Here is a 14,151-nt window from a genome sequence, read left to right as displayed (position 1 = left end):
GGCCAGCCGCGACCAAAGTGGGGGGGGTGGTCAAGAATACAAACATGCTCATAGTCTAGGAAAAGGTTGGTTATTCCCTAGCCATGGGATCAAGTAAGCGCCAGCACCAGTTTCAAATCATTCTATCAATCCAGAAGAGCTCACATCAGGAAACACACTGCCAAAAGCCAACCAATCAGTAACAGCAAAGTCAACCAATCAGGAGACTTGTCCTCAAGGAAGGGGTCAGGACAGGCACAAAACTTACCAGTGGGAGACTCAAACTTCAGCAAAGCACTGTTATATCCCAGAGTAATCAAGATGGACTCCTTGCCCACGCGGCAACATTCAGTGTCTCTGTTGAGTAAGCATTTAAAGACACAGACGCCATCGGCTATAAAGGGCGAAAAAAATTAAAAAGGATTAGGAAAATCCATTTTTGAGCATTGTAAAAAGGTTCAGTAATGCCATCCCTACATTTCTCTCCTTTTTTCAAGGCTCCCCATTTCTTTCTTCTTAATATAATGCCTTGTGAGACATAAGGGAATATGAGGATCTAAGATAAAAGAGGAATTTAACTATGGCCCTGTACTGATTCTTTGCAAATGGGTTAGCACAGAGAGCAAAACTAACTCTTACCGGCTCTTGCCTTTATGTCCAGGGCCCCACTCCCTTTAAACCCTGTATTCCCCATAGCATTTTGTATCTCTTGACGGCATCCCAGGAGAGTCCAGGTAATGTCCCTCTGGGTGTGATTCTTGAGCACCTACTATGTGCCAGAGATCTCACACAGTCTTCATTGTAAATACTGTCACTGCCAGTGTTTTTAGGTAAAGACTAGGCAGAGAGTTTAGGTCCAAATATGCACGGCTAGTAAGTGGCAGAACCAGAATTAAAACCAAGATTAAATTTGACTCCAAAGCCCACTCTTGCTCTTACAACATTATGCCAAGGCAAGCACAATACAGAGGGTGCTTGGTTTCTGCAAGCAGGGCCTGCAGTGAGTGGCTAGGCTCTCATCAGGTTCATACATAGATAATTGGGAAGTAACTCGCTATTCCTCCTTTTACAAGTTAAGCAGGCCTTGAGCACTGGGGCAGCTGTAGAGTGGTGGCAAAAGTAATAAACCCGGGGTTTGGTTTTCATCTCTGATATTTACTAACGTAGGGACTTCAATCACCTATTCACACTCAGCCACATTATTGCATTATACAAAATGAAAATATTAATATTTATTTCCCAAGCTTTTTGTGAAGAATGAATAATAAAGGTAAAAATAATTTCTAAAATCCTATTAAAATGATAAGGGACTATGGTCATTTCTCTCATTATAAAGTAGATCATAGTTCCCATACTTAATGCTTTCCATTCTCCCTTATGAAATCAAATACAGGAAGTGTTTTAACTTTAAAACATAGTTATATATAAAATTCTACTATTATACGAGTATGTGGCACATTCATACACACACATTCAAAACACACACACACACACACAGAGTTAAGATGACCAAATATTTTCAAATATTTTCATCCATTACTTCAAATGAATGAATACTTCCTGATGGAAGCTTTCACAGATATTTTTCACAAAACATCTTGGCTGGTTAAATAGTGCAGATGTTTTGAAAACATTTTCCTGGCATAAAGCATGATTACAGGTTTAACTATTACAGCCCAGTCAGTGTCTCAAAGGCATCAGTGTCTCCTTGCAGAGAGGCAGCCATGAATAGATGCAGAAGAAGGGAGCTTGGAGCTCTTTTATACAATATATTTTCTTTAAATCACAAGAAATGGTCCCCCCCGCCAAGATATCAGGATTTTCTGCATTTACCAATTGTTTTCTTATGGTTTTGAAGTAGGATGAGGGATGAATGTTAGTCTTCCACAGTACCTTGCAGTCTGTGAACTCTTTGCAGGCAGGGGCGATTTTACTTTCTTTTTTTAAATCATTATCTTTTTTTCTCTGAATCAAAGCCCAGCACAGTACCTGGTACTTAATAAATATTTTTTGAATTGGTGAAAGCATTTCTCCATATATTGATTGAATGCCATCCCAGAATAGATAAAAAGCTTCAAACTTTCTCTGGTTCAGTTCTCCTAAACCAGATATGGTCATAATTCTTTGTTTTGCTATTATTTGTTTGTTCAGTTGTGATTTGATTAGGGTATGAACTGAGTTGCTGTTTTCAGACATTGCAAAATCCTTGCCCATATATCCTCTTTTCTTCATCCTCTCTGACCCTCTGTTTAAATATGGGTGGAGCAGGTGTTTTTAAGCATGCCATAAAATTGGTAACTACTTAATTTTTTTTAAATCTAACTTTGGCAAAAAAAAAATTTTTTTAATTACTTTAAAAACAAAATTGAAAAGCAATGATAAGCTGGGAAAATATTTTCAGCACACCCAACCAAGACTGAATATCCCCAAGATACAATTAACTCTAAAAAATAAGAAAAAACAAGCATCCTTATTGAAAAGTTAGTAGAGGGATCATTAGGTAGTGGACTGGAAAAATGCCAATAGCAAAAAGAATGCAAATAATGAATTGCCGTAATATTCAAAGAAATGTGTAATAAAAGAATGAGGTTTAAATTTTTCTCTCTCAATGTCAACAGTTTAAAAATATATACTAACAATAACAAATACTGGACAGGGTATGAGACAACGGTGAAGAGCAATTATTGGAAGCATAAATTTCTGTATTTCTGGGAGGTATTCTGCCCATAGGGTTCAAAATGTAAAGTCTATATATTCTTTACTAGACATTCTGTTCATAATCGTTTCCTTCAGGATGTACTTTATCAAGTGTGGATGAGTGTATCGTCAAGGACGTTCATCTTAGAGTTGTTTACTATTGCAAGAAAATGCAAAGAAGCTGAGTCTACCACTGTGTACATGGTTGGTTAAATGGAACATGATGCTTCCATGTTCAGGTGGCGAAACAGCATGTATAATGTTAATGTAGCAATTAAATGTGTTTATCTTCATAGAGAGCTGTTGAAAAAGATACACACATGTCATCAGTGGTTTCCTGTGCATGGAGAGACCTGGGATCATTTTTATTTTTCCCTTTATAATGTTCTGCCTTGTTTGAATTTTCTATGACACTGTTTTTAACAATCAGAAAATACACCCAATCCAGGAGGGGAGGAGCAAGATGGCTGAGAAGTAGGAGACCTATATTTCGTCTGGTCCCAGGAATTCAGCCAGATAGTTATCAAACCATTCTGAACACCTACAAACTCAACAGGACATCAAAGAAAAGAATAGCAACAACTCTCTGAACAGAAAAGCGACCACTTTCTGGAAGGTAGGACGAGTGGAGAAGTAAATCTGAGGCGATATTCGGGGGAACAGACGGCGGGGAAGGGGGCCTCCATCAGCCCCTACTGGCAAGTGATAGAGCCGCGGAGCACAAAATCGGAACTTTTAGAAGTCTGCTGCACTGAGGGACGTCGCTCCAGTGGCTAAGCGGGGGGGGGGGGGGGGCCCCCCCCGGGGGTGGTCTCAGGACCCTCAGGGTCACAGAAAGACCGAGGGTGCCTGAGTGCAGCAGAGCTCACAGGGATCAGAGTGGGGAAGCTGGCTGCAGAGACTGAGCCAAGGCACGGGCTCTCAGCTCGGGGTTGCCATAAACCGTGATCCGCGGCACAGTCGGGCCACTGCTCCTCCAGCAGGGACCCCACAAGCTGCAGATCCAGGGAGACTCCCCTTCCTCCCCCAGGAGGAGCGGCGCGGGAGCGCATCACAGGGATCTGCTGGGTCTGGAGACTCCACTCGGGGTTGGGTGCCAGAGATAGAAACGCTCGGTCACAGGCCGGAGGAGCATGGAGTACAGCCGGAGACCGGGGAGACGGGAGTGACTGACTGCTTTTCTCTGGGGCTCACTGAGGAGTGGGGCCCTAAGTTCTCGGCAACCCGGGGTGGAGATTGGGAGGCCGCCATTTTCACTCTCCGCCTCCAAAGCTGTACGGAAAGCTCGCAGGGAACAAAACCTCCGGAGAGCAAACCCGAGCAGATTACTTAGCCGGGACTGGGCAAGGGCGGGGCAATTCCGCCTCCGGCAAAGACATGTGAGAACCACGGAAACAGCCCCTCCCCCAGAAGATCAGCAAGAACAGCCAGCCAAGACCAAGCTGACCGATCAATGAGAACGGCAGAACTCCAGCGCTAGGGGAATACTGCACATAGAATTCATGGCTTTTTTCCCCATGATTCCTTAGTCTTTCAAAGTTAATTTTTTTCAATTTTCTTTATTTTTTTTCTATTTTTTTAGTTGAATTTTTCTTCTTTCCCTCTTCAACCAACATCTATCAATTCTTTTTTTGAAAATCTTTTTTAATTTTCATTTTTCCAGTCATATTCTATCCCTTCATTGTATTTAACCTTATTTTTGTATACATATAAGTTTTTCTTTCTTTAAAATTTAGGGATACAGTTTCTTCTGACAGACCAAAATATACCCTAAATCTAGTGTATGACTTTGTCCTCGTCTCCTGCCTGATCACATTCTCTTTTTTTATTTTTTTCATTCTTTTTTCAACCAACTTCTTATGTTATCAATTCCTTTTTGTTTGTTTTTAAATTTAATTTACTTTGATTGTTATGTTAGTCACCATACATCATTAGTTTTTCAGTGACAGGTATTAAGGAGGGCACGTAATGCTTGGAACACTGGGTGTTATAAGAAAACAATGAATCATGGATCACTATATCAATTCCTTTTTTAAAATAATGTTTACTTTTCGGGGTGCCTGGGTGGCTAAGTTGGTCAAGCTGCTGCCTTCGGCTCAGGTCATGATCCCAGGGTCCTGGGATCGAGCCTCGCATCAGGCTCCATGCTCAGCAGGAAGCCTACATTTCCCTCTTCCACTCCCCCTGCTTGTGTTCCCTCTCTTGCTGTCTCTCTGTCAAATGAATAAAATCTTTAAAAAATATATTTTTTAATTTTCATCTTTACAGTCATATTCCAACCCTTTGTTGTATTTACCCTTATTTCTGTACAAATATAAGTTTTTCTTTCTTGAAAATTTTGGGAGGCAATTTCTTCTAAAAGACCAAAATACACCCAAAATCTAGTGTGGCTCTATTCTATTCACCAGCCTAGTCATATTCTTTTTTTTTTTTTTCGTTTTTTCCCCCCAAGTTTCGGGTCTCTGCTGATTTGTTTAGTGTATATTTTTCTGGGGTAGTTGTTACCCTTTTACCATTTTGTTCTCTCATTCATCTATTCTACTCTGGACAAAATGACAAGATGGAAAAACTCACCTCAAAAAAAGAAAAAGAGGCGGTACCGACTGCCAGGGATCTAATCAATACAGACATTAGTAAGATGTCGGAACTAGAATTCAGAATGACGATTATAAAGATACTAGCTGGGCTTGAAAAAAAGCATAGAAGATACTAGAGAATCCCTTTCTGGAGAAATAAAAGAACTAAAATCTAACCAAGTTGAAATAAAAAGGCTATTAATGAGGTGCAATCAAAAATGGAGGCTCTAACTGCTAGGATAAATGAGACAAAAGAGAGAATTACGGATATAGAAGACAAAATGATGGAGAAAAAAGAAGCTGAGAAAAAGAGAGATAAACAACTACTGGATCACAAGGGCAGAATTTGAGAGATAAGTGATACCATAAAGAAAACAACATTAGAATAATTGGGACCCCAGAAGAAGAGAGAAAGGGGCAGAAGGTATATTGGAGCAAATTATAGCAGAGAACTTCCCTAATTTGGGGAAGGAAACAGGGATCAAAATCCAGGAGGCACAGAGAACCCCTCTCAAAATCAATAAAAATAGGTCAACACCCTGACATCTAATAGTAAAACTCACAAGTCTCAGAGACAAAGAGAAAACCCTGAAAGCAGCTCAGGACAAGAGATCTGTAACCTACAATGGTAGAAACATTAGACTGGCAGCAGACCTATCCACAGAGACCTGGCAGACCAGAAAGGAATGACATGATATATTCAGAGCAATAAATGAGAAAAATACGCAGCCAAGAATACTATATCCAGGTAGGCTGCCATTGAAAATAGAAGGAGAGATAAAAAGCATCCAGGACAAAACTAAAAGAATTTGCAAACCACGAACCAGCCCTACAAGAAATAGTGAAAGGGGTCCTCTAAGCAAAGAGAGAGTCTAAAAGTAACATAGACCAGAAAGAAGAGAGACAATATACAGTAACAGTCACTTTACAGGCAATACAATGGTACTAAATTCATATCTTTCGATAGTTACTCTGAATGTAAATGGGCTAAATGCCCAATCAAAAGACACAAGGTATCAGAGTAGATAAAAAAATAAGACCCATTGATATGCTGTCTGCAAGAAACTCATTTTAAACCCAAAGACACCTCCAGGTTTAAAGTGAGGGGGTGGAAAACGATTTACCAGGCTAATGGATATCAAAAGAAAGCTGGGGGGGGGGGGGCCTGGGTGGCTCAGTCATCAAGTGTCTGCCTTCAGCTCAGGTCATGATCCCAGGGTCCTGGGATCGAGCCCCGCATAAGACTCCCTGCTCAGCAGGAAGCCTGCTTCTCCCTCTCTCATTCCCCCTGCTTCTGTTCTCTCTCTCGCTGTGTCTCTCTCTGTCAAATGAATAAATCTTAAAAAAAAAAAAAAAGTTGGGGTTGCAATCCTTATATCAGACAAATTAGATTTTAAACCAAAGACTATAATAAGAGATGAGGAAGGACACTACATCATACTTAAAGGGTCTATCCAACAAGAAGATCTAACAATTGTAAATATCTATGGCCCTAACATGGGAGCAGCGAATTATATGAGCCAATTAATAACAAAATCAAAGAAACACATCAACAATAACAATAATAGTAGGGAATTTTAACACCCCACCCACTGCAATGGACAGATCATCTAAGCAGAAGATCAAAGCAACAGAATACACATTCTTCTCTAGTGCACATGGAACAGAATAGATCACATCCTGGGTCACAAATCAGGTCTCAACTGATACCAAAAGATTGAGATCATTTCTTGAATATTTTTAGACCACAATGCTTTGAAACTAGAACTCAATCACAAGAAGAAAGTCGGAAAGAACTCAAATACATGGAGGCTAAAGAGCATCCTACTAAAGAATGAATGTGTCAACCAGGATATTAAAGAAGACTTTAAAAAATGCATGGCAACAAATGAAAATGACAACACAACTGTTCAAAATCTTCGGGATGCAGAAAAGGCAGTCCTAAGAGGAAAGTATTTAGCAATACAAGCCTTTCTCAAAAAACAAGAAAGACCTCAAATACACAACCTAACCCTACACCTAAAGGAGCTGGAGAAAGAACAGCAAATAAAGCCTAAACCCAGCAGGAGAAGAGAAGTAATAAAGATCAGAGCAGAAACCAATGAAATAGAAACCAAAAGAACAGTAGAACAGATCAACGAAACTAGGAGGAGCTGGTTCTTTGAAAGAATTAATAAGATTGATAAAACCCTGGCCAGACTTATCAAAAACAAAGAGAAAGGACCCAAATAAATAAAATCATGAATGAAAGAGGAGAGATCACAACCAACACCAAAGAAATACAAACAATTATAAGGACATATTATGAGCAACTAGATGCCAGCAAATTAGATAATCTGGAAGAAATGGATGCATCCCTAGAGAGGTATAAACTACCAAAACTGAACCAGGAAGAAATAGAAAACCTGAACAGACCCATAACCAGTAAGGAAGTTGAAGCAGTTATCAAATATCTCCCAACAAACAAGAGCCCAGGGCCAAATGGCTTCTCAGGGGAATTCTACTAAACATTTAAGGAAGAATTAATACCTATTCTTCTGAAGCTGTTCCAAAGAATAGAAATGGAACTCATTTTATGAGACCAGCATTATACCCTGGTCCCAAAACCAGACAAAGACCCCATCAAAAAGGAGAACTACAGACCAATATCTCTGATGAACATGGATGCAAAAATTCTCACCAAAATACTAGCCAGTAGGATCCAACAGTACATTAAAAAGATTATTCATCATGACCAAGTGGGATTTATTCCTGGGCTGCAAGGTTGGTTCAACGCCCACAAGTCAATCAATGTGATACACTACATTAATAAAAGAAAGAACAAGAACCATATGATCCTCTCAATAGATGCAAAAAAAAAGCATTTGACAAAGTACAGCATCCTTTCTTGATTAAAACTCTTCACAGTGTAGGGATAGAGGGTACACACCTCAATATCATAAAATCCATCTATGAAAAATGCACAGGGAATATCATTCTCAATGGGGAAAAACTGAGAGCTTTTCCCCTAAGGTCAAGAACACAGCAGGGATGTCTGCTATCACCACTGCTATTCAAAATAGTCCTAGAAGTACTAGCCACAGCAGTCAGAAAACAAAAAGAAATTAAAGGCATCCGAATTGGTAAAGAAGAAGCGAAACTCTCACTTTTTGCAGATGAAATGATACTTTATGTGGAAAACCCAAAAGACTCCACCCAAAAACTGCCAGAATTCATACAGGAATTCAGTAAAGTGGCAGGATATAAAATCAATGCACAGAAATCAGTGGCATTTCTATACACCAACAATAAGACAGAAGAAAGAGAAATTAAGGAGTCGATCCCATTTACAATTGCACCCAAAACCATAAGATACCTAGGAATAAATCTAACCAAAGAGGCAAAGGATCTGTACTCAGAAAACTATAAAATACTCAAGAAGAAATTGAGGAAGACACAAAGAAATGGAAAAACGTTCCATGCTCATGGATTCGAAGAACAAATATTGTGAAAATGTCTATGCTACCTAGAGCAATCTACACATTTAATGCAATCCCTATCAAAATACCATTAAGTTTTTTCAAAGAAATGGAACAAATAATCCTAAAATTTGTATGGAAACAGAAAAGACACCAAATAGCCAGAGGAATGTTGAAAAAGAAAAACAAAGCTGGTGGCATCACAATTCCAGACTTCAAGCTCTATTACAAAGCTGTCATCATCAAGACAGTATGGTACTGGCACAAAAACAGACACAGAGATCAATGGAACAGGATAGAGAGCCCAGAAATGGACCCTCAACTCTATGGTCAACTCATCTTCGACAAAGCAGGAAAGAATGTCCAATGGAAAAAAGACAGTCTCTTCAACAAATGGTGTTGGGAAAAATGGACAGCCACATGCAGAAGAATGAAACTGGACCATTTCCTTACACCACACACAAAAATAGACTCCAAATGGATGAAAGGTGTAAATGTGAGACAGGATTCCATCAAAATCCTAAAGGAGAACACAAGCAATAACCTCTTCGATCTCAGCCACAGCAATTTCTTCCTAGAAACATCACCAAAGGCAAGGGAAGCAAGGACAAAAATGAACTATTGGGACTTCATCAAGGTAAAAAGCTTTTGCACAGCAAAGGAAACAGTCCACAAAACCAAAAGACAACCGACAGGATGGTCGAAGATATTTGCAAGGGCTAGTATCAGATAAAGGGCTAGTATCCAAAATCCATAAAGAACTTATCAAACTCAACACCCAAAGAACAAATAATCTAATCAAGAGATGAGCAGAAGACATTAACAGACATTTCTGCGAAGAAGACATCCAATTGGCCAACAGACACATGAAAAGGTGCTCCACATCGTTCGGCATCAGGGAAATACAAATCAAAACTTCAATGAGATAACACCTCACACCAGTCAGAATGGCTAAAATTAACAAGTCAGGAAATGACAGATGTTGGCGAAGATACGTAGAAAGGGGAACTCTCCTACACTGTTGGTGGATATGCAAGCTGGTGCAGCCACTCTGGAAAACAGTATGGAGGTCCCTCAAAAAGTTGAAAATAGAGCTACCCTATGACCCAGGAATTGTACAAGTGGGTATTTACCCCAAAGATACAAATGTAGTGATCCAAAGGGGCACCTGCACCCCAATGTTTATAGCAACAATGTTCACAATAGTCAAACTATGGAAAGAGCCTAGATGTCCATCAACAGATGAAAGGATAAAGAAAATGTGGTGTGTGTGTGTGGGTGTGTGTATTATTATGCAGTTGTCAAAAAATTGAAGTCTTGCCATTTGCAACAATGTGGATGGAACTAGAGGGTATTATGCTAAGCAAAATAAGTCAATGAGAGAAAGACAAGTATCATATGATCTCACTGATATGAGGAATTTAAGAAACAAGACACAGGATCATAGGGGAAGGGAGGAAAAAATGAAACAAGATGAAACCAGAGAGGGATATAAACCATAAGAGACTCTTAATCTCAGGAAACAAACTGAGGGTTGCTGGAGTGGGGGGTGGGGTGGGAGGAATGGGGTGTCTGGGTGATGGACATTAGGGAGGGGTATGTACTCTGGTGAGCGCTGTGAATTGGGTAAGACTGATGAATCACAGACCTGTACCCCTGAAACAAATAATACATTATATGTTAATTAAAAAAAAAAGAAAATACAAGCAATCCAATAAAAGACACTCTACCATCATCACTAGTGTATTTTACCACAATCTCATTCTTTTAATTCTCTCATGTATTAGATATTAACTGGTAGTTTATTCATTCAAAAATATTGATTTAGGAGTAAATGTATCCAAGTATTATCTCAATTCTCATTTTTAAGATCATTCATAGAAATGAAGCTTTTCTCATGTTTTGTTTGCTAATCTTACAACTTGTACTCATTTCCTTTCCTATCTTAGACCATGTTAGTTCATAAAACAAACATTCTAGTTGGCTTCTGTTAACTAATGTGAGCAGTATTAAAGTGCAGCTATCTTATAGTAAAGTATTTTATCAACTGAGAAATGTGTCTTTTTAAATTTAAAGAATCTGTATCAGAAAAATTAAGGAATACAATGAAGAACTGCTGGGAACACATATAAATAATCCAAGATCGTGAAGTACAATCACACTGATGACAAGTAGGGGTGACGTGGAGATCATATCCAACATACACTGTACTAAGGTTCAGGGGCTATGTCTCCCTATCAAGTTATTATTACCATTAATAAGAAGTACATTTGCAGAACATTCTGACTCTTTACAAACACCTCCTTTAATCTTTTCAGTCGTACAGAAGGCTGGGTGCTTCTGTATACTTACTGTCATTTTGCTTTTGAACTTTGCTTTCATCGGGGACATCTTTGCTTACTTCGTCAAAGGGCAAGGCCTGATCTGCTGGTAGCAGCAAAGTCACAAGTAGCGTTAAGTCCATGTGCACAAAATTTAGGCAGCTTTAGAAAAGCCCAGAGCCTTGGTGTTCCCTCCCTGAGAAAAAGCCACTTGCTCTCCCAGAAGCTTCTCAAAGAAAATCATGATGGTGGTGATCCAGATGCCTGTTTTATCTTCCACCTAGCCTCATCTCACAAGACTCCCAGAGACACACAAAGAAATCCATGTTCTATCCATTTTATGGGTAAACATGGAAAATGCCACAGGGTAAGATCAAGAGAATTGCTCTTGGCTCTATTAAGCAATATTTCTCTTCTGCTCCACATAGGCAACCCCCTCTTTCAGCCCTTGCAAATGCAAAAGTCCAACTTCCATATGAAAGCTACAGTGCTAGTTGACCAAGAACATCAGATAGCAGGCATGGTCTAGAACAGAGTTTCTAAAATAGATTTTTATATATAAAGTCCTGGAAAGAAGAGTACTCATGGCATTTGTGTCAATTAATAATATGGCATTGATGCCAACTCTTTGCTAAGTGACACTTTTAGTATTTTCCGATCTAGAAATATGAAGTTAGCCTACCTAAGGAATATGTTTTCTAGAAATAGCTAAACAATGATTGTATAAGCAGCACCTCTATAGGTGGAATAAAGTATATAGATAACTGTGCAGTTATTATTTCTAACAACTTTAACCAGAAAAAAGGAATGTAAAGGAAAAAGGACAGGATTATGAAACTCCAAAAAATCTAATATTAAAATTAGGAATCCATGCTGATCGTATTAACCACACAATTTCCTGTGAGATACGACAAAATAGTAATAAATGATACATCATGGCTTCTCTCTCTCCTCTGGAGAATTTTGTGTTTGAAAGAGTCGATCCTAGGCTCTTGCTTGGTGAGTAAAAACTGAAAATGGATTGATTGATTCAGGTTGAAAGGGGTCAAGTGTTAACAGCAGAAAAGAAATGAAGAGAATGGGAAGGTACGTGGGAAATGCAAGACAGGGCTTTGGAGGAATTTTCAGAGTTGAGAATGGGGTAGCATCCATAGGTTGAGAGAGAGACAAAAAAATGGAAGTGTGGCTTTTAAGACATCAGTCTCAGGAGGCCAATACTATGATACTGACTGTGATTACTGAAACGGTTGTCTGGTTGTTGGTTTGGTTTGGTTTGGGTTTGGGGGGGTTTTGTGTGGTTTTTTTTTTTGCAAATGATATCCCCCTCCTCTACATGTTGTTTTCTAGTTATACTAAATCTGCACTCTGGCATTTGACATCCAGCACATAGTACCATGTCTCCCTTTAGCCACCATTCAGCAACAATTCAGTGCTCCCCATCAGTTCCGTATAGATGCCCCTCCAGCTGTGGTTGTCCAAAGTCATTCTCTAGTAAAATCTTAAGGGCTCAGGGAAACAAGTTCTTCAGTAGATTCCTTAGGAAGGGTCATGGGAAAATATTTCCTGAACTCTTGCACGCCAACAGTTGTCTTTGTCTTTTACATTTTTGAAGGTCAGTTTTTCTGGATATATAATCTCTGGTTCACATTTTCTTTCTCTGTGGATCTCTGGTATGCTCATCCACTTTCTTCTAGGGAATAGCATTACCATCAAAAAGACTAATGATAATCTACTTTTCTGTCACTTGTTGGTAATATATCGATGTTGCCCAGATACCCAAAGGATTTTCTCTCTTTCTTTAAAGGTCAGTAATTTTTGCCAGAATGTGTCTTACACTAGCCATTCTAGGTCAATATTTTCAGGTATGAAGTTATTCTTTCAATAGGTATTTTCAAATTTTTTATGTTGGCAAAATTTTCTCAATTATAATTTTTGTATTTATTTCTTTGCTCTGTTATCTTTTCCCCAGACTCTCATGTATGTGTTGGATCATCTTTGATGATTATTGATATTTGTAACTTTCTTTTGACTCCTTTTTACCTCTTGTAAATTTCCTTTTACATTTAAATATTTTTCCATCTTTTCTTCATTTGATGTATTTCTTGTTGCTTCTAATTTAATCTTCATTTCTAAAATTATTTTACTTTTAATTATTTATTTTATTCCTAAGTATAATCTTGAATTCTATCATTTCATTTATGAGTTTAATTCTTCTTTATGTTACTCTTGCATGTCTTGTGTAATTTTAATTTCTCTGATTTTTTTTTTTTAATTTAACCTTACAGACACATTTTGGAGCATTTATCTTTCTAGCCTGTTTTCATTATTGGTGGGGTTGTTATTTTACCCCTTCCTGCCTTTTTTCTCTGTATGGCATTTGACTTCAATACTTTTTTATTGTTCATTTTTATGTGAATATCATTTTCCTAAACTTTTAGAAAGATGGTAATTGCACATACTTTTCTGTAAGACACTACCAAATTGTTTTCCAGAGTGACTGCCATTTCACATCCCCATCAGAAATGGACGAATGATCTAGCTTCTCCACATCCTTGACAATACTTGGTGTTGTAACTATTTTTTGCATACACATTTTTATAGTTGTGTAGTGTTATCTTATGTGGGTTTAATTTGCACTTCCCTGATGACTAATGATGCTGAGTACTTTTCATGTGCTTATTTACCATCTGTATATCCTCTTCCATTCATGTGTTTTACCCATTTTCCAATTTTTTTTTTAACTGTGGGGGTTCAAGAGTCCTCTATATTCTAGATACTGGTCCTTTGTTATATATGTGTGGTTTGCAAGTGTTTTCTCCATTCCTGTAGTTTGACTTTTCATCCTCTTAACAGGATCTTCTATAGAGCAAAAGTTTTGAATTTTGATGGGACCCAATTTATTAAGTTTCCTTTTTATGGATTATCTTTCTGTGTCAAGTCTAAGAACTCTTTGACTGACTCCCTTGACCTTACTCATTCTATCGTTTCATTACATCTCTTTTTTTTTAAAGAGAGATTGAGAAAGAGAGAGAACATGTGCGAGTGGGGAGGGGAGGGGCAGAGAAAGAGGGAGAAAAAGACTCTTATTTAAGCAGGCTCCATGCCCAGTGCAGAGCCCGA

General features: G+C 38.6%; 1 protein-coding gene across 1 annotated transcript in view; it reads right to left on the bottom strand.

Annotated features, from left to right (window-relative positions):
* The window catches only part of LOC110584335 (histone-arginine methyltransferase CARM1-like), a 177,185-nt gene extending 166,011 nt beyond the window's left edge, over positions 1-11,174 (bottom strand). The window contains exons 1-2 of the mRNA XM_044920742.1: positions 11,063-11,174; positions 248-373 (exon numbers count right to left, since the gene is read on the bottom strand). Of these exons, the coding sequence (XP_044776677.1) occupies positions 248-373; positions 11,063-11,174 (238 nt within the window). The remainder of the gene's footprint in view (positions 1-247; positions 374-11,062) is intronic.
* Between the last annotated feature and the right edge of the window lie 2,977 nt (positions 11,175-14,151).

The sequence above is a fragment of the Neomonachus schauinslandi genome, chromosome 13, assembly GCF_002201575.2.
Source record: "Neomonachus schauinslandi chromosome 13, ASM220157v2, whole genome shotgun sequence".
Lineage (NCBI taxonomy): Eukaryota > Metazoa > Chordata > Mammalia > Carnivora > Phocidae > Neomonachus > Neomonachus schauinslandi.
This window is presented reverse-complemented; position numbering and strand designations above follow the sequence as displayed.